The sequence below is a fragment of the Camelus ferus genome, chromosome 6, assembly GCF_009834535.1.
Source record: "Camelus ferus isolate YT-003-E chromosome 6, BCGSAC_Cfer_1.0, whole genome shotgun sequence".
In the NCBI taxonomy this organism is placed as follows: domain Eukaryota; kingdom Metazoa; phylum Chordata; class Mammalia; order Artiodactyla; family Camelidae; genus Camelus; species Camelus ferus.
The window spans coordinates 4,286,140-4,307,861 of record NC_045701.1 but is presented as its reverse complement, the minus strand read 5'-3'; the positions used below and the strand labels follow the sequence as shown (position 1 = coordinate 4,307,861).

The 21,722-nt window shown below is 38.8% G+C and overlaps 1 protein-coding gene across 14 annotated transcripts in view; it reads right to left on the bottom strand.

Moving 5' to 3' along the window:
- The window catches only part of CSNK1G1 (casein kinase 1 gamma 1), a 150,257-nt gene that overhangs the window by 32,772 nt on the left and 95,763 nt on the right, over nt 1–21,722 (bottom strand). For all 14 annotated transcript variants that reach the window (XR_004320373.1, XR_004320371.1, XR_004320369.1 and 11 more), the window contains 6 exons: nt 9,881–10,032; nt 7,818–8,052; nt 3,367–3,452; nt 1,441–1,525; nt 1,019–1,167; nt 250–354 (listed from right to left, as the gene is read on the bottom strand). Coding sequence is in view for 8 of the 14 variants with exons in the window: in XM_006183992.3 (XP_006184054.1) it covers nt 250–354; nt 1,019–1,167; nt 1,441–1,525; nt 3,367–3,452; nt 7,818–8,052; nt 9,881–10,032 (812 nt within the window). In the remaining 6 variants the exon portion in view is untranslated. The remainder of the gene's footprint in view (nt 1–249; nt 355–1,018; nt 1,168–1,440; nt 1,526–3,366; nt 3,453–7,817; nt 8,053–9,880; nt 10,033–21,722) is intronic.

The following is a 21,722-nucleotide window of genomic DNA, read 5'->3' as shown; positions in this document are numbered from 1 at the left end:
TTCAGCCAAGATTCTGACAGGCTCAGCTTCCCTAGAGTGGATGCTTCCTGTAAGATACCTGGCCACGTCTCAGTGCCAGAACACAACCCTGAGGCATGCTGGAATGCCACACCACAGCTGTGAGAAATGGTAAGCCCTTTGTCTTTAATTTCAGTATATACACTTAAGCAAAGAAGCTGAAGGACTTGGGATTTTAATGTTAGCCACGAAGAAGGGGAATTTCTGAAACAATGAAGGCCCAACACACACCTGATTTCGTAGAGGCTGCTGTGACGGCCGGTCCCTGTGTGCGTGGCTCTCTCGGGTCATTGCGGATGCGCCAGAATCTACGTGGACGGACCCTACTGGAGTAGGCTGGGAACATGTAAGAAAAAGTCAAATGGGGAAGAGAGGTCCAACTTACTGTCTCTGCAAAGGACAGCATCATTCTAATTCTAACTCTAACAGGACAGAAGTAATGATTATTTTCAGCCACCAAGGACAGTTTCAAGTCTTCCTGCTTTCTCAGTTTGCTTATCTGCAGAAGGGAGACAGTTTGGTCCTCACTAGTTCATTGGAGAGTAGCTTCCTTTGAAAATAAAACAAAAAACAAAAAAACCAACAAAAAAACCCCATCCTACAGTGATGACTGTTCATGCTCGCAGGCCCGGTGGACCCCAGGCTAGAAGAGCCAATTCAAAGGCTTCCTGTGGTGCTGGGCTCCACTCCTACAAACGTCAGGCACCTTAATGGTTTATGTAGCTCCTGGATCATTCAAATAAAACTTCTACTTAAAAACTGGCTTAAGTTCTGGTATGTTTGGACATATTGGTCATAATCTTAAAAACACAGGAAGCAGGAGTAACTCCTTTATAACTCCAATGAGATCAACCTATGGTATCACCTTGAAAAGGTTGGCAAGTGTAGAGTTGACAGTGAAAGGAATGGTTTTTTTTTCCTATATATTTAAGCAGAAAATCTGACAAGCATAGGGATGAGAAAGCTGGTCTGAGGTGAACAGGTAAAAGAGGATACTTACAATAGGCCTCCCCACCCAATCATAGGCGTAGTCAAAGGTGTAGCCTTTCTTTTCAAAGAGGTCTGTGAAGAGGGTCCGTAAATACTCATAGTCAGGTTTTTCAAAGAAGTCTAATCGCCTGACATATCGCAGGTAGGTTGCCATCTCCTCTGTTAGGAAAGAAGTTGAAGGCCGTGCTCGTTAGCTGAATGCTTCTCAGGGGGGAGAAGCTCTGGGCCAAGCAGGAAACACCTGTACACACTATTTTACACTGATGTTTTCTTCATGGACCAAATCAAAGCGATAAAACCTACCCTGATTTAAATAATAAAAGGAAACATGAATTTTCTGGAGAGCACCCTTAACTAGAGACACTAAGGCACGGTCTCCACCTGCTTCAAAGCTTCAGTCACAGGGGCGGGAGTGTCCTTTCAGCAGCCTACCTGGAAAGTTTTCACAGAGAGCTTCAATGGGAGTATTCCTTTTGGTGTCACCGATTTTTTGATATCTCTCTTTTAATGTATCCGCCTGTAAAGAATAAAGAGAGAGAGTTACTTGGAATGAGGTGCTAAGTATAAGAGGTCCAGTATGTTTGGGGACACAATGGTTATTTCATGCAAACTGGCAGGATTTCCTAGATGGTCTCAATTTTTTCCTAATATGAACAAATGAGAAATGTAGCAGAGATGATATACTTGGATATGTACAAAACATCTGTTCCATTCTGTAAAGTTTTACTTGCAAACATATTTAGTTGTCTCAGAAAAACGTCATCAAATGTAATGAGATGAGTGACTAGGATAAGAAAATAAAAATGGGATGTAGCAATAATTTTCATTTTAACACCTTAATAATATCCCATGACCACTAGGGTTCAAAAGTTGAGTCAGCGTTTTCCTTCTTAGATCAGCTCTAGATAAGATTTTATACTAATCCAATTGGAGGCAAATAGATAGATTGCTCCACTGCATAATTATTGCGAAGTTGAACCAGAAAAAGGGGATAGGATGTAGAAAAACTGCCTTTCCGCAATGTGCTTCCAGAGGGGGAAGTATTACTAGCTATGAGGCAGGCATGGCTAACAGTCAAGCGTGTTATATATCAGTGGCTCAAGCCAGCCAAGTCTGGTTTGTTCAAGACTGCAGACAGAGGGCTCCTGGAGCTTAGACCAATGATGTGGTTTCAAAGAATTCTCACGACACTCTATCCAGTCGGCTGGATCCAGCTTTAAGCAATAATGTTCTGAAGTACGTTGGAGAAAATTTTACATCTACAACTACCACTAAAATAATTCATGGACCATGAGAAAGTTTCAAGCAATTAATAATACATGAATGTACTGTTTGGCTGTATGATGAACAAGCAGGATGTGAAACTGTTTGATGGCTGTCAATATCATTGAGCGGGTATATGTGACTAGGAGAAGACCGTGGAGAAAATGTTAGGAGAAGAATTTAAAGGGAAAGAAAAAAAACTGTCCCAAAAGGAAAGGATAAAAGCCTTACTTTTTAGGACAATATCCAAGAAAGCATAGCAAAATGAATCATTCTGCTGGAGGGAGGGAGGGGGTACTACAGGACCCAAAGTTACTGATTAAGTTTCCTCCCATACTAATATGTTGAAATACAACTCAAAAATGTCTCACATTTAGGTATCTAATAGGACTCGGAATGGGTTAGAAGCTCTCCATTTCCTAGTCTAACAGCCAGAGGCACAGAGTAATCATTACAACGATTGTAACTATAATTAATAGTTAACTTCGACACAAATGCACTGTACTGACGCCTACCTAAGGAAGGCTATTTAAACCACACATTTCTCAAGAAACACCTATTGTCTGCATAGGCATTTATTTAATTGAACACCTGAACCACAATGTTAAACTTGGATTTTCGTTTTAGTTCAGGTGGGTCCTTTGTGTTTATAGGATGAACAAATATTTCTCAGCACACCTGGCCCCACTGGCCTTGCTGGCAAAATGTATAGCAGCTGCTGTCATCAGTTTGTTCCAGCAATTCCCCAACACCCTGGGAACACTCTTCCTGCTACATAATGGTAGCGAAGGAGAGATATAAACAGAGGGAGAAAGGCAGCGCTGCCAAGGCTGGGAGGGAATGAGGAAAGATTATGGAAACCCTGAAAACAAGGAAGAAGGATTCAGAAGGGGCAGAAGACAAATGTGGGCAAAGCAGAGCTTCCGAAGCCCAGGTGAGCATTTACATCATAGACTTAATAATATAGCTAGTTCCTGCTTCCCATCCCTGTAGCCAGTCTCCCCTTTGTGCTTCTGATAGACATCAAGTCAGCAACCCCTTCATTAACAACTGAGTATTTAAACAAAGCTCTCCACCGAGCACTTGCAAAGCTACCTTGAGTCCTTGCCAGGGTAGGCTGCCTCGGAGAAAATACATGAACATATGGCCCAGGGCTTCCAAATCATCCCGCCGGCTTTGCTCTGAAAGGGAAGAAAGATCACACATTATGTTTGCAGTTATTACAGCAGAAAGGGGCTCAAAAACAAGTAATCCCTTCAGAAACCTGTCTGTTCTGGAAAGGCTCTGCTTACAATTCTTTGTATATCTAAATCAGGGATAGTATTTTAGATCAAAACCAAAAAAAAACCAGTATGTACTTCCTTTGCCTAGATCTGTTACTGGCAAGTAAATATTGAGTGAAAAGAGCAAATCCTAAACTAAAACCAAATCCAAATCAGTACATGGTGAGTAACCACCCCTCACTCAATGCCGTCACGTTCCTGGAAAGAAGATAATGAATGTTATTTGTAGCACAGGGGCTACAATTACTCTTTGGTTACCATCATGTCAAGTAAGCGGCAGATTTAGGGCAGCTGAGGCTGTAAAAACGGTCCATTCTGGCTAGGCCTGCAGAGACACAAGCTGCAGAATGGCTAGCATACACGCCTAGTGCTTCTTATTCATCATAAAAATTAACACTTGAAATTTAGTTTAATGTGAGTGAACATCAATGTAGAAACCTCAGCTCCATTTCATTTGTACTATGTCCCATAGCTGCCTTAAGAAGATTTTAAAATTTATTACTAAGATGCTCTTTCTGGGCACATAAGAGAATCCCTGTGTTCAGGGAGCTTATCACGTAAAACAAATTGTTGGATTTTTCTTTCTTTCCTTTAAATTGGGATGATAAAGATGGCAAAGAACTGCAGAATGGCTAATAAAAAATTCTAACTACATCTCAGAAAACATATATATTCTTTGGCTGTCATACAATATAAGTCGTACACTAACGGTTCACCTCAGACACTTAATGGGTTTATTTTTCAGAATCAAGTTCTGAGCTATATCAAAAGAAATTACAGATGCCACGAATAAGGGGCTACCTTAAACTTGATTTTGTTTTCTTTGTGCAGAAAGTAAAACCTAAGAGTCAGGGAGGCAGGGAAAGCTATTCAGCTAACTCAAAATACAAAAGCACAACATGTTTAACTGCTGCCTCCACTTACGGGGAATTTGCATGAAAAAGAGTGAATAGTACTCCACAGGGTAGATGAAGAAGGAAAAGGCAACTTTCTAAATTGCACTTTGAAGCTTTTTGGAAATGAGGTCACTAATGGGAAGGGGAGGGGAGGCACCCTGACAAGACATACAAATAACATCAACTGAAATAATCGTAAAAAGAGTGAAATAAAACAGCAAGACCATCAGAAGCTTTTGCCTACAAGGCTTGCCTGAAGTCTGCAATAAATTTCTTACATAATTGGAAACAAAAAGTCTTTAGATAAAAAGATTTTTGTTAACAGAACCTAAAGATACACAAATAAAAAAAAAACAAGCAGGTGAGCTGAGGCCTCCCACAAAGCAGGGCAGATAGAGAAACCACACCCTGCAGGTTCTCACACTGTATCACACCTACTCATTGCCTCTGCATTTCGTATTGACTTCCTGTTAAGGAGGCCTCTTGGTAATAAAAACTTCACCAGACAAATGGTTGCACTTTAGATAGTTGGGCACTAGAGGGCGAAACTCTCCACATTTTCAAAGATTCATCAGCCCTACAGAAAAAAGCCTAACTTCTCTTCACAGCAAAGCCCATTATGAAATGAAATTTTGATTTTTAAAATAAAACAACAAAAAAACCCCAAACACATTTAAACTCACTGGAATAAGAAAGTAACTTCAAATACTGAAAGCCATGAAAAAAAAGCTGTGGAACAGGGAATAACAGGAAAAATGATGGTTGCTGAGTCAGGTCATCTAGGACTTGGCCTGTCCTTTCCACTAACTTATTAATCCATGCGAAATTAAGCATGGCCAAATCTCCTTTTGGGTCTCAATTTCCTCATCTGAAAATTAAAGCAATTGATTTAGATAATTTTAAAAGTCATTTTTCAGCTCTAAAATTCTAAAATAATCCATGATAATTTAAACCATTAAGGTTTAACTCCCCCAACTCCAAAAAAAAAAGTGGAAACCAGAGCCATGCTTTATTTCCATATTTCTTTCAACACTCTACATTCATTCAATTCAGTTTTTTCATGCATCTTCAAAGAAAGAGACCAGGAGGACACAAAATTCTTCTACACTATAAAGGCTTGCTTTCGACCAATCAGAAGGATGTGTTTGGTTTACGAACATCACCTCTTACTTTAGGTCAAATGTATTTTGTTGAAGGGAAAAGGCCCGATGACCCAGGGTCCTCACCCAAACTTCAAACATTAAGGAATACAAAGATGGGCAGGCTTCACCAGTGGGAAGGTGGCTAATGTAATGTAGTAAATGTCAGGTTTAGGAGGCTTCTTCCTTTGTTTTCTGCCCTCACAAAATTAATAGCAAATTCTCTCCAAGTCATTTGAAGATACACTTCCTTTTTTCTTCATTACAACATAAAGGATGCTACACATTTGAAAACCAACAGGATCAGACTTCCTACGGAAAACTCTCTGGTGTTAGATGATGGCCAGAGTTTATGGGAATGTGACAACAGTTTACATGTATTCCCTGTAATATAGACGTTACAGACAAATATGATGACAGGCTGGATCTGACCGGAAAAAAACCCGAGAACTCAGGAAGTCCACATTAGAAATAAATTTAAAAATTCCAGCAGAAATGGTTACACCAAGAGATAAAGGAACCCAGTCTAATGACTGTAGATGCTTAAAACATATTCTGCTGAGTATGTGATAACTACTATTATAGAGTCTAGTTACTATCAGGCACTCTGCCAAGCAGTTTATATCATTATCTCACAGGACCCTATAATATAAGGCACTATTATTACACCCATTTCAGGATCGATGAGATCACCGATGCTGAGGGACGAAGGTTATCGGACCACAGAGCTTTCAGTGAAAGGGCCAGAATTTACAGCCCTTTTTCCTTAACCATTACACTGCACCTTATACAAACAACACGGTGACCCATCCCTTATCTGTTCTTAACTTCTCTGACGAGAATAATAAAAAGAGAACACAAGTTGCTGGGCCCAGGAAGCAGGCATTAGAACAGCAACTTCTAGACTCTGTCGGTCAAACCAAGCAATCACCACTTCACTGCTGGCCACACAGTCTGTCTCCTTGCAAAAAGGAAGAAGGGAACATGGAGCACTATGCAAGTGACCTGGGTTACATATATGACCACCCATTCAACCCTCAAAACATCCTTGTGAAAGATTATTCTTTCTTTTTTTAACAGGTAAGTTTCAGGGAGATTAAGTAACTTGTCCAAAGTGACACCAATAATAAGTGGCAGAGGGCCTTCCAGTCTGATTTTAAAGTACTATATTTAGTTAAGTGAGGATATCCATGTGGTTACCGAAAAAACCCTGAGAGCACTCATTCCGACTCGGTGGTATCAGACTACTCTGTAATGTCATTTTTACTCTTCACTAATACTAGAATCCTCACCTGAATACCCGCACAGTTTACTCAGTGAGGCAACTCTGTTAGCTGCATTAGTCTTTAAAATACCTATTAGTGGACAACAGTTCATTAATATTTAAACACCTTATTTAATTAGCTGTGTCTAGGGGTGTAATATTCTGTTTGTATGTCTACTCTCTAGGGTGATGATTTTCAAACATATTTTTTCAATCTCCTTAGAATCTTTTCTTCAAATAGACTCCTCCATGAAAGCCCAATATATAAAACAGATAAAAAGGGAAGCTTTCCTGGAGAAGCTGGTGAGGGCTCAAGGCCCCACCTACTGGGCCTTCCCACTGTTTCTTAGGTTTCTCTCACAAATACTCTCCCCTAGACTAGTTCCTCTAAAAAGTAAGGCCTTCTGCCTTGACCAGAGCTTTTAGCAATATTTGTGCAAATTGTCTATCCTAAATAAAATTCAAGACTCATAAAAAAAAAAACAAATATACTTTCACTGAGTAAGACATGAGCTTTTCCTTGAAGAATCAGTCATGAACTTACGCACCGCGAACAGAAGTCTAGTCCGTGTTTTAGTGAAGCACTCTTCTCCAAAGCAGGTACCAGCCTGATTATGAATGGGGTCTGTTTCAGGACTGTTATAAATGGGGCCATTCATATGTGAATAGCAAACTCATCACTAAACTTACTAAAATGCTGTTACCTTAATTCAATAATTCAGGTACCCACACTGCTGAGAAACTAAGCATTTGGAAACAAAAAATTAAAAAATCCTTAAGCTGTCAACAGGATACTTAGGATAGTCTCAAACTTACCATTTTATTTTCTCCAGTGTAATAATCACTTACCCAGTGAAGCAATAAGAATCACAGATTGTAACACACCATGGATACAAAAGCGTTACTGGAATAAAGAGTTGTTTTTAACAACCTGCCCCTTTCACAGAGCAGAAAATAAACACACCTTTGCCAAGATGCGTGTTGATAGACATATATCTTGCAGTTCCAGTTAAACTCTTGTGCTCCCTGTAAGGTATGTGTTTTTTGGTTTCAGGGTCAATGTATTCCTTGGCTAGACCAAAGTCTATAATGTGTATAACATGCTCTTTCTTATTGCCTTGTCGGCCAATCAGGAAGTTCTCTGGCTTGACATCTCGGTAAATGAGGTTCTTTGAGTGCACATATTCCATTCGAGAAAGCTAAAAGAGAAAAAAAAAATGATGGAAATACTCTAAAGAAGTTTACTGGAAAAATACATCAAAATGTTCTCTTTTATCAGCCTATGGTTTTAATTACTGAAATTAGAATAAAACTCTTTTCTTCACCACCCAGAGTCACTTTACTCTTGTAACCCAGAATATATTTTGATACAAATATATACATAACAAATATCCATGTAGAAGAAATCGAGTACAGTTCACCTAAAATGACAATATGCAGTTTTACTACATAACGTAACAAACTACAAATGATGAACAGAATTAGGTGTTTTTATGCTACTTCAGAAAGTAAGCATCTGAGAGGCAAGAAGTATTCCCAGACAGAATATCAGAATATATTGGTGGCCTTTGAAGACAGGTGCCACAGCCACATTCACCTCCTGCCCACTTCTTCCCACATTCAGTAGAATAGGACTCCCCAACCCAGCTCTCTTTGTTCCAGAAATAAGTGAGGCCCAGAGAAGTTAATACTGGACTGATGTCACAAGCTAATTAACAGCAGAGGTAGGAGGGCAGTTTTTATGAGAAAGTAAATGTAGCCCAAAATAGTCATCACAAAATTACTCAAATTTCTTTAAGTTCATTTCTATCTTCGAAGATTTTCTACTTAGTATAGAAAGGGAAGACAGTATATTTCAATTTTTGACTCAAAAGTCAAGATCACTACTCAGCCATAAAAAAGAATGAAATAATGCCATTTGCAGCAACAAGGGTGGACCTAGCGATTAACATACTAAGTGAATAAGGCAGGCAGAGAAAGACAAATATATCACTTACATGTGGAATTTTTTAAAAGTGACTCAGATGAACATATTTACAAAACAGAAACAGACTCACAGACATAGGAAACAAACTTATGGTTACCAAAGGGGAAGGAAGGCAAGGAGGGATAAATTAGGAGTTTGGGATTAGCAGATACACACTACTGTATACAAAACAGATAAACAATAAAGTTCTAGTGTAGAGCACAGGGAACTATATTTAGTAGCTTGTAATAACCTATAATGAAAACATATATATATATATATGTATATATAGTCTATATACATATATGTATAGAAATTGAATCACTATGCTGTAAAACCAGAAACTAATACAATATTGTTATAAATCAATATAAATCAATTCAATTTAAAACAAACACACAAAAAAAGTCAAGATCTATCTTCTAACATTTCCAAATCTTTACAATAGAGTGAGACCATCACCGTTTCAGATCAATAAAGGTGCACCTGCATCCTTCTGCTTAGGGGCTGACAAAATTCTCAAAGGAACTGTCTTAACTGCAGCTGAGACCGGTACTGGTATGTAATTTGGCAGGAGCTGAGAAAGCTGCCTCTTGAGCTGTGTCAGTCTGTGTGAGAACTGGAGGCTAGAGAACTAAGGCAGGTTCTTGGTCAGAGAACTTTGGAATCTGATTTTCGGGCAGTAGGTTACATCTTTCCTTGGATGCAATGGTAAGAGGAGAGGGATGGTATGACAAAATCTTATAGGCATGTGTTTAAAACCTATAAATAAAACATCGAAGAAATTACCTGCCATTGTACAATTTCACCTAATCATCTTCTTTCTCCCTATATACACTTCCACTTCAGCCAAGGGCGGAGTATTGCTCTCAGGTACAAATTCTTAAAATAGAGCAAGCAGCAAATGCGTGTGACTTCTCCGGGTTAAGCCTTTTAGCCACAGCCAGTGAGTGTGCATTCATGAGGTATCACTATAGCTGGTAAATCACCAACAGGGACAAAGGATGTGGCTGGGGGACCTGCCCCCCCTACACTTCTGCAGAATAGCAATGCCAACTTACCAACTGGATGGCTATCATTAAAACAGTCTTCAAAGTAAAAGTTCGGTCACAGAGGTCAAACAAGTCCTCCAAGCTAGGGCCAAGAAGCTCCAGCACCATGGCATTGTATTTCCCACATGGTCCAAAGTAATACACCTGTGGGAGACCTTCACCTGAAAGCAGAAGGAAAATGGGGTGCAAAGTGAGGGGCACAAAACCCAAAATATGAGACAGCTGCATCGAATATAAAGGAGTAGATATATAAAGAGATCTAAAGTAGATATAAAGGAGATACAATTTGTGAGATTTCCATTTTTTTTCATAGTCCCTACTGGTGAACTTAAACTGAGCACATTACTAGCTTCAAAGGGAGCTAATAATAGGCGGGAAAGGCTAAGTCATTGTACAATATGTTCAAATAAGCAGTTATTTAAAACCAGAGTGCCAGAGGCATGTTTCCATTGCTATGTGAGACAGAGAATGGTTCCTGATCCACTGCTGGATCTGAACGTAAACTATTCTCCCCCAAGGATGCCCAAAAGTGTACTATATAAAAGGTTCAAAAGACAGCTCCCTGAGCTCAAAGGCCAGGCTCACAGACCTTGCTGCATTAGCTGGTTTTATGTGCCCTCCCTATGCTTACTGTCAAAGCCACATGGAGATGGAGCTGTTTGCAACCGTTTGCCCCAAGGAGAACTCAGACTGGAAGGGTGAGGTCACAGAGGATGCAGACTGGTTCTTCTCATAGGCAGTCTCTGCAGTTTCCTGTTTTCTATCAGTTGGAGCTAAGTCAGCGACTGGGTTTGGTTACTGATAAGTAATTATGAAAGGAAAAGGAATAAAAATACAAGGCTGGGTTTTCCCCAATTTGAAATTCATAGTTATAAAGAAGCCAAAATCTAGACTTTCTCACCTAAGTGGCAACTTGTGAATAAATTTCCTTCTTAAAGTGTATTGTAAATATGAGGCACTCGGTAAATATGTATTAAATGGCACCACGTGAACAGTGGATATGAATGAGACTACAGAATTTTCAAAAATCTGGTCTCAGAGCAGAAACACTTCCACCTTAATAAACTGACGTGCACCACGGTCTGCAGGTGTATATGTTGCAGATCACTGTTTGCTTCTGTCTACAAGTTTTTTGGGACAACAAAATTCTCTCCATCTTCCCATTCTTTTTTTTTTTTTTTTTTGTACAGGCAGGATACAGGCAGAGGTAATTATATCTGCTGTGATTTGAATGTTTGTGTCCCCCTCACCCCCAAAATTCATATGTTGAAAACCTAACGCCCAATGTGATGGTTTTAAGAGATGAGGGCCTTTGGGAGGTGATTAGATCATGGGGCAGGGCCTTTATGAACAGGATTAGTGCCCTTAAAAAAGATACTCTACAGAGCTTTCCAGTCCCCTCCACCATGTGAGGACACAGCAGGAAGTCAGCAGTCTGCAACCCAGAAGACGGCCTTCCCCAGGACCTCATCATGCTGGCACCCTGAACTTGGACTTTGAGCCTCTGGAACTGTGAGAAATAAATTTCTGTATTTATAAGCCACTCACTCTGAGGTATTTTGTTACAGAAGCCCCAAAGGACTAAGACAATATCTAAAACATAAAACTTTAACCCAATGTGCCCATCTTTCTCTCCAGCACAGGTCTTATATATTTGGAATTGGTCTAGTTTGCTGCTATGATACGTTTTTATTTCATGTGCTGCATCAGTCTATCTTATTCCACCTAAATACTAAACAACTTGATTTTTAGTGTTTTAATATGTCCATTCCCAGGTCGTACCATCTAATACAGTATACTCTGCTCCTGCGAGCTCCACAAATATTCACTGAATTGTCCTTGTGGTTGTTCTGAGTCTCCCTATCTCCAAAAGGAAATGGGATTTAATCTGAAGTCTCCTTTCCCCTCGTGTTGTTTTGAAGAACTCATTCTTCAGTTCATTTAATATATATAAAACTGAACAGCTGTTCCCAGTAAGTCCTACTGAGAAATCCAAAACAGAACACTATCATAGAGATTTATTGCTCTTATTAATCAGACACATGGTAGATTGTAGTCTGGGGATCTTTTAAATTTATATCCTATATAATAGTTTTTGATGTTACTAAATTTTATTTTCCTAATATAAATATTATATTCTTCAAAACAGGTTGTGGCATATCTATTGGCTGCCTGCCCAATTTCCATTCCCTCCTTCAACAACAGAATTTCTAATTATTGTGAATAGTAAATTGCACAGCCGTAACTTTCTATTCTCCCTTGATAAAGGAATGACCAGTGGATGGAAGCAGAAACTGTTGGATAGCGTGGTTCTAGAAAAGTTCTTTCAAGGTTGCTGACTCAAATTGGAGGTATGTTCCTTTGAGATGGCTGAAGCTCCAGAAGCCATCTAGAGCTACCAGATACCTTGAAGATTTAAGACAGTGCCAAGATGGATGGAACAAAATTGTAGGAACCTGTCCCTGGTGGCTGTGAAGCAACCACACCAATGTTGGACTTCCCTTCCCTCTGGACTTTTTTAATCCAAAAGAAAAATCAACCTCTGTCTTGATTGAACTACTGTTATTTGGATTTTTTTAATAGCCAAGTCTAATCCTAATGAATAAATTTACTATTCCTTTAGTTGGTTAAGCTGCAAATCTAGGCACAATATCCTCTTCTAAAGTACAAGCTAAAAGTCAGGCTGGCTTAGAAACATAATATTGGCATAATTTTCTAGACTTGCTGCCAATACTTAATGATCAGTTTAAAAATGAGACAGATGATCATCTTGTTCTTGATGATCTTCAGTACCAAATGTAGGCATCTCTTGTCAAAAATTTCCATATTTACAAAGAAGTCACAAAAGCTTTCTGGATGATGTCTATAATTTCTAATGATAAGTAATGCCATTTGTAACTCCTGCCTAGAAACCTCAAAGGTGCAAGGATTTCCTACTAGGGGCATTATTGCTTCTTTTCTTAAATACTCTGAAAGCTCCCAGTACCCTGGTGGGCTTTGGGATGCTCAAGACAGCTTCTAGATTACCGAGCAGCTTTGAAGTTTTTCTCAAAAATAGACTAGGTCCAGGATGCTAGTGTAGAAAGAGCTCAAGTCAGAGTCTTGGATTTAGTATTTGGTCCTGCTACCAACTCTGAAAACTCCTTCACCTTTCTGCTCTTTCTCATCTGTAAAGATAACAGGTTTAGCCTGGTTCTCTTTTAAATCCAAAATTCTGATTATAGCTAGGATTTCCTTCTAGTTAACTTCTAGGTTCCTTTTGTAAAGCCACAGGACCAGTATGAATGAAACTTGTCTCCACGTTATGTAGAATATGTGTGGTACGAATTCGAGTGTAAGCTGGTACTGGCAACTGGTAATGGTACTCAACTGAAAGTGTGTCTATTAATAAACATTTCTAAAACTTTAAAAACAGATATGGTGACTTCACTTCAAACCTACCAAAGCAGAATTTCTAGTAGTGGATGTAAGCATAGTTCCCACAGTTGATACAGAAGCACAACCTCGGCTGGAAAACTCTGTATCTAGAGGGTAGAAATAAAGGGCATTGCTTTGTTTCATGGCTAATATATTCTAAGGACTCAGAAAACACTGACAGACCAGTACCTTTTAGAACAACTGGATTCAGTACTTTAAAAAAGTTGAAATATAGTCAGTTTAAAATTGGACTCAGTACCTTTTGAAAGGAATCTTTTTTTTCTTTTTTTTTGGTCAGGGAGATTTATTTATCGAGGTTTGTTTATTTATTTACTTTAATGGAGGTACTGGGGATTGAATCCAAGACTTCATGCATGCTAAGCATGCACTGTACCATGGAGCTATACGCTCCCCCGGAAAAGAATCATTTTAAGGCTATTTAAAAGACTTGTCTGTTTCGAGTTTCTTAGGTATTACAGAAAATGTGCTGCTGAGCATAAAAGTCTCTTTGGGAGACACAGCCATAATTTATTAGAACTGTCTGTGACAGATAAAGATGCCCACACAAGTTCCATTCTGTGCCTGGCTTCTCACATGGCTGCCCGTTAAGTAGCCAGTGCTGGTGGTGAAAGACACAGACACAGGCCCGCTAGGGAAGCCTGTCTCTGGTCAGAGATTTACTGCACAGCAGTGATTTATCACCTGGGTTGTATTTAAATGAGAACTCCTGTATATTACATTTCACTCTTATTTTGCAGAGCCATCTCTAATCCATTGCTTAAAAATTTTTAAATTAATCAACATTATGCTGTAAAGTCCTTTAATAAGATGGGATGATAGCAAAGCCTTAAACACAACACGTGGAAAACAAGGTACTTCCTGCAAGTAAGTCTGAAGCAATGGGAATAAAGTGGGAGAGGTAGGCAAGGTAGATATACAATGAATTCCTTTTGATCCATGGTATTTCAGAAACTAAGGTAGTATTATAATCTCTCTGGAAATAAAGCACTAATAAGGTCTCCCATCTAAATTGGTCAACTGCATAAAAGCTTGAAAATTAAAGAAGCAGATTCCAAATTTTCCTCTTCTGAAGGATTTCCAATATATTTCGTTATTATTACTTTTAGCCACAGGTTAAATCCGTTATAAACCAAAACTGCAAGGTTAAACACATACTGCACATGTTACTGTGTATATTGTCACAGGTTATTACGAAACAGCCCTTCCACCCATCAATAATGCATTCTAATAAATCCTGCTGGACATATGGCCCACACACATATCGAGTTGCACAGAACAGGAAGTGAGGTGGATAACACTATGGCTGACTTTCAGTCTGTCATAAATTTCACTTGGGTTAAAACACATCAAATCAAGGATAATGACTTCTTTATCATCCAAGCTGTTACCTAAAAAGATTCCATAATGTACTAAGAACAGTAACTACTCTAAGTAGGGGTATTTTTAAATGCACATCAGGCTGAGAACTGAAATAGAACCACCCTGCAGCTTTTGGTAATTTGATCACATTATTGCCTAATAATTAGCCTTTCGTTTTTGTTGAAAAACTAAATTACCTAGCTGTGAAGCAAATTCAAATAAGCCCCATATCTACATTAATATGTGGATGTAAAAAAGAATATCTATATTAATATTTCTATGAAAAAGTAAGTGTATGTTGGTGATGACTGTCTTCTAAAGTCAGGGCTGGAAAAACACCTTTAAGGACATAATGACCTCGAAAATTCCCTTGCTTTGTTTTGTTTACAGTTTGCTTTTTAATTTTTAAAGAAAATAGGATAGTTTTTCTCCCAAATTAAGCTGTCCTTGGTCCCATCCATGGTAGTGGCTTCTAGCGCAACTACTGGATGTTCTTTACTGTTTATGAGAGATCAGGGAATTACTGATATATGGGGAATTATTATCAAGGTAAACTAATAATGATATTAAACTAGTCCATTTAACAAGAAAGTAGAAAGAATAGGCAGACAAGCATAATATTCCATAGGAAGAAGTGAAAGGGGAAAATAAGAGCATGGCCTTTAAAACTCAGAAAATAACTATAAAAACGATGCAGTATTACAAAAATGAGACAATACATGTGTTCATGTGTTTCTCTTTTAAAAAAAAGGAACAGAATCCCCCTCATTCCTCTGGCTCTGAAAAATGCCTTTTTACAATATGAACCAGATCAACATATGAATCTACTCAAAATGCTGGTTTAATAACAAAAACAGCTAGACCCAGAATTAAGGAATCAGGATTACTTTGTCCTACCTTAATGAAAAATGTTTTACAATCAACTTGTTCAGAGGCCCCTTGGGAACTGGACTATTGCTAGACACACGCTGCTAACGTGAGCTCAAATTTGTATGGTGGGAGAAGAGAAGGTGAGGAAAGGCGAGAGCAGAGGAATAAGCTCACATTTCTGAGCCACGGAAACTGAGCTTTTACACTTTCTCTATCACGTACATACAAGTACAAAGGCCTCAAAGCAGGTCCAAAGTTTTGCTTAATCAGGGCAGTCAGGAAAGAAAGTCCAAGACAGGACAGATTTCTTCCTAGCATCAAAGATTAAAAAAAAAAAAAAGTTTTAAAAGTGTGTTGTGTATTGGGGGTGGGAGTAAAGGGTGGAGGATCCTTTCTATTCCCAGGAAGACTAACTCAGTTTAGAACTGGTAAATTTATGGGATTAAAAAATCCAGTCTCAGACAATTTACCACTTTGTTCTTGTCATTAAGTTATATAGATAGAATATTGAGTTTCAAAAGCTAGGAGATGAGCAGTTCTTAACACATACCCAAACAATAACAACTAGAAAGAAAGTTCCAGCAAGCGTTTAAAAGGAGTAGAAAAAAATGAGTCACTCCAAGTACAGTGAACCTCTTCCTGAAAATCCTGCCCCACTTCCATTACACTTTCTGTGTTCATGTATCTGTCTTCCCTATGAACCAACAGAAGATGGTCTGAAGGCAGTAACTGAGTGTTAACAATGTCTGTATGTCAGCCCCCAGCACTGGTCCAAGCATGTGGTAGATAAGGGCACACACAAATAAGCACTAAATAAATAGATAAAATTCCACCTGAGTTTTCTATCTTTAACACACAATGTTTAAACTTCAAAATGCTAAAAGACACACACATACAGAGCAAAACAAATTAATCAGATTTTAAACGTGCATGAACTGCTAACATAATTGATACTTCTGAATAGTTCTTGTTTGAGTTTCATGGGAATGATATTTAAAAAGTTTTGTTGGGTAAGCCACCAATATGAAGACTCCAAGTAATTTAAAGCTGTAATCTATATTCAATATCTTGCAGTTAACCTATAATGAAAAAGAGTATGAAAACAAATAAATGTGTGTATATGTATGACTGAAACATTATGCCAGAAATTAACAAACATTGTAAATTGACTATACTTCAATTTAAAAAAAAAGTCAAAACAGAGTTGTGGTATTTCTTTTTTTCTTTTTCTTTTTTCTTGGGGTGGGGAAGGTAATCAGGTTTACTTATTTATTTATTAAAGGGAGGTACTGGGTATTGAACCCAGGACCTCTCATGAATACTAGGCACACACTCTACCACTGAGCTATACCCTCCCTCCTCTGAGTTGTAGTATTTCTATACTGACTTTCTTCTGTATATTTTCTTCTATGATAGTTGTATATGGTATGTGCAATTTTGTCTTGCTGTTCCCACATGCAGAACTAAGTAGAATTATTCATTTTAGTTAATAATACCGAAAAAATACACAAAGAAATATAAATGTCTCCCTATCTCTCAAAAAAGCACCTGTCCATCCAAATAGATTAAATGACCAACAAAATCAGTCATTTAAGTTGTCTAATGTGCACAGGAAGTCTGATGACATCTTCCTACCATCTTCTTCTCCCTCTCCATTTATAGACACATTATTCTGGTTCTGGCTAACTGGGAATTATACGGTCTTTTCTTTACATAAGCTCTTTTCCATCTTACTTGAATCTCACGGTCACCCTACGAAGAAGAAAGGAAAAATACTAATGACTCAATTTTACATATAAGATAGAGAGCCTGAGAGACACTGCGTGACTGTTCCTAGCTAACAGGGTTCCCAATAACGCAACCAGATCTCTCAACTCCAGGTTCACTGCTCTCTTTCGTATATCACATTCTACTTCCTTTTCATTCATGTGGTTGCCAAAGTTATTCTCCGTGTTCCCTACCCTACTTCTTCCAAATCTCATGCCTTTTTGGTTAACATTTACTCTTCCAGGATATAAATCTGCCACCCTGCTACACAGGCAGCTTAATCTGTCCTATCCACCTACTTGGTTCCCAGTGTTTTTATATCAGCTCCATGAGTACTATTTTACAGATTTCTTATGTCCATCTCTCTGTAGTTCTTGATTTGTCAATTCCAGCCCCTTGTTCAGAATGGGGGACCTGGGATATTACTTTTTTGAACTACAGAAGTGTTACATACTAATTTTAAATAAACATAACAGCTAACCAAAAGCAGTACAGAAATGTATACAGAAAAAGTATTCACATCCATAACAGATACACATATACATAATTAAAAATGCTTTTCTGCAACTTCATTTTTAATTTAATATTATATAGTAGACAATTTTCCTTGTCAAGACATTCATTCATTTTAACAGTTACATCATATCTCCCCCTGTGACATATCATATGTAAGTTTTCCTGTACTGATGGGCATTTCGGTAGTATTCATATATTTGTTATTAGAAATAGATACTACAGTGAACAGCTACTGCTTTTCTCTGGTCTGCATTCTTTTCTTCCCTATTCCGATATCAGCACCTTACTACCCCACTGGGAAAGCACCATTTCTTCATTGTTATTTCACGTGGTTTAAATGGGGTGAATCCATTTCCCACTGCCACCCAAGGACATGACTCAAGCCAGGTTAATTAGAGGATTCTTTCCTCCCGCCCTGGAGAACTGGGTCTGTCCCCCCAGATCACCAAACTGGAAGGAGTTTAGCCTGGAGCTGCCAGAGACTACCCCATGAGAACAGGTAGACTACTTATCTGAGAATGAAACCAACACAGAGAAAGCAGAGCAGAGAGAAACAGACAGACAAATATATCACAAACCTGAGGACCAAGGACAATGCTGGTCCTGGATCTGGCTGGCCTGACGTAAGAATCCTGGACTTCTCAGTCCTGTGAGCCAAAAAATTCCCCACTGCCCCTTCTCTCTCAATTAGGTGAGCCTGAACTCTATCATTTGAAAACAAAGGTGTCTAGACAAATATGCATACAACATTATAAAAAAATCCTTCTGCCTACATTTTGGGGCATGACTTCACCATAGATTCCTTCAAGAGGAAATACTGAGTCAAGAGGCATACATACTTAACATTTTAGGATATGCTGCCCAACTGCCAGTTCTAAATCTTCTTTGGTCCCTGGTCTGTCTCCAGCCCTGGGCCTCTTTCCAACATTTAGTACTACAGTCCTATTACTTCAAGTATTCAGGCCCAAGGAGTAGTTAGAAAGGTTTTCAGAACCTGCCTTGACCCAATATCCCCAAAGCCCCAGCACTAGGCTATTCCTGTCATACATGCAGCCATAATATGTTTGGAGGAGTCTCCTAGCTTTTTGTCCAAATTATAATTGATATTTCACAATCAAAAAACCCTTCCTTCCCCATTATTTGTTCAATGCTACAATAAGAAATTTTCACTCAAAACATACCTGCGTCACAGAAGTCCAGTAGTCATCAACTGCTTTACAGTTTATGACGTATTTTTATGTCTTCCCATTTAATCCTAACAAGTACACACAGGAATCGCTATTCTCATGTTATAGATAAGGTAATTCATCTGAAATGACTTACTTAGGGCATACAGAGAGAGCTAAAGCCCCACTTCTGCCCCCAAGTTTCAGGCTCTTTGGCTACACCACACACACTTATCTGTGCCCTCAAGTTCACAGACATCGCAAGTGGCAGCAAGGGCTACTGCGTCGCCTTACTTTGATAGGAGATTAACCAATTCTATAAAGATTCAGTAAAGCGTGATCTGTGTACAAACCTAAGGGACAATCACAAAATATCGATGATGTTGACAGATTATGAACTCGAGTAGTAAAGAAAGAGTAGTATCTTCCTTACAAAAAGCACAGGCAAGATTCTATCAGGAGTGTACTGGCAGTGTTTTCTAATCTAACTACCAAGTAGTCAATCTTTAAATTAAGCCTAATAAATTAAACACATCATTTAGGAATTCAGAGGGCAACATGGCAAAGGTTTAGATTAATACAGAGAGCATTAAAAAGTACAGGCATATGTTTTCAGTAACTTTGGACCCATTTAACAAATTGTTCCCAGAAGTGTCCTGATTGAAAAAACAAAACCAAGCCCCACTAAGGCACACAGACTAATCACAGCACAGAAGGAGAGTGTCCCCTATTACTGAACTCTCTTAATGTTGTAATATCCTTCCTTAAGCATCAAAACAGCTCTGGGAGAGTAAAGAAGCAAGTGTCACCCTCATTTTCTGAATGAGAAAAGTGGAGGTTAAGTGGTTTGCCACAGAACCGGTCAATGGAACAGATGCTACAGCCTGCCGTCTTTTTTCTCCTTTGAGCCTTCACCCAAATAGCTCTCCAGGCAGGACAGATGTGACCTGGTGGAACACTGAAGATGGCCTTATAACTCTGGTCACTGAGGAAGCATGACGACTTCCAAGGAAGCAAAGTGAGCTCACTTATCTAGACGATTTTCAGTTAGTCTAAGGAATACGTGCTGCCATGTCCCTGCTTCCAATTTCAAATTCAATTAAGTTTAAAACGTCTGGTGGTCAGTCTGTCCATTCATCAAACATCCCAAGTGAGAACAGAATGCTGTGGGGACAATAAAGAGGGGCATCTAACCTTGACCGAAGGGGCTGGGGAAGGCTTCACAGAGCAGGGCTCACAGGCTGAGTCTTGAAGGATGGTTAAGAGCTGATTAGGCTGGAGTGGGGAGAGTGAATCTTGCAGGCTGAGGGAGCAGCAAGCATATGGGCAGCTAAAAGTACAGAGGCAAAAAAGCAGGATAACAGCTCTCTGAAATCAGCAAAATGAAGATTATTTTGCTCTCACCAGAGTTTAATTCTGAACCACCTATTGATTAAACAGATGTCTCTAAAAATTACGGCAAAGACCATTAATAAAGTTGAAAAGGCAGATATATCTGAGTAAATAAAAAGATCGAAAGAATAAAGGGAAAATAAGGGTTTTATCTCAGTAGTATACATCCATATTGCCTTAGTACATCTTTAGTAACAGAACAATGTATACACTAACAATGCACTGTAACAGCACTAACAAATACAAATGCAAGCCATGAATGAGAACTATGAATTCAATTACAAGTTTTCTAGAAACCACATTTTAAAAGTAAAAAACAAACAAACAAACAAACAGGTAAAATTAAATTTAATAATAGATTTAACTCATATCCAAAATATCATCCCCTCAACATGCAATCATGCAATTTTAAAATTACTGAGCTATTTTAGTGGGTAGGGGTATATATAGTTCAGTGGTAGAGTATGTGCTTAGCACGCATGAGGTCCTGGGTTCAATCCCCAGTACATCCATTAAAAAAAAAAAAACCCATAGAACTATTGAGATATTTAAAATTCTTTTTTTGGATACTAAATCTCTGAAATTCAGTGGGTATTTTATACTTAGAGCACATTTGGATTAGCCACATTTCAGGTGCTCAGTAGGCGCATGTGGGCAGTGGTTCAGCTCTGTAAGAAGAAAGATATAATTCAGGCTGGCTTACTGACAAAAATGGAGTGGACAAGAGGTTCTGTACTTAGCAATCTCCAAGACCCCAACCAAGAAGCCTTCTCTCTCCTTCCTCTGGAACTCCCCAGAGCTGCTGATTCTGCTCACCCAGAGCCAATCGCAGGTGGTCCCCCTTCTATAGTGTAAGTTAGGGGCACCGCCTGGTCTTATTCACCACTGTATCCCTAGGGTTTTAGCTTCGAATAGTACCTAGACCAAGTGGGATGCTCGGTGAACAGCTTTTTAATAAACGTATGAACAGACATATGCCTGCCTTTGGTCCTCAGCTTATTTTGTTCTTGGAAGGCTTTCTTTACCATTTTATTTGAACACGTCCAAGTAAATCATACCTCTTTTTGAGAGTTCAGCCCCATAGGAACCACCCTCTTTGTAAAGCCACCCTCTTTGTAAAGCCTGTTTCCCATAATTAGAGACCATTTTTTTCCTTCACAACTTCCAAATCATTGTATACATAACTTAAATAAAAATTCCGCTGTTTTAGTCTGCATTATAATTACTGACATACCTTAGCGAGCTCTTTGAGAGTAGTACAGCAATGCCTTATAGTCAACATTATGAAAGCTCAATAAACATTACATTTTTCTTCCAATGGACAGAGGTCATATTTATAACTG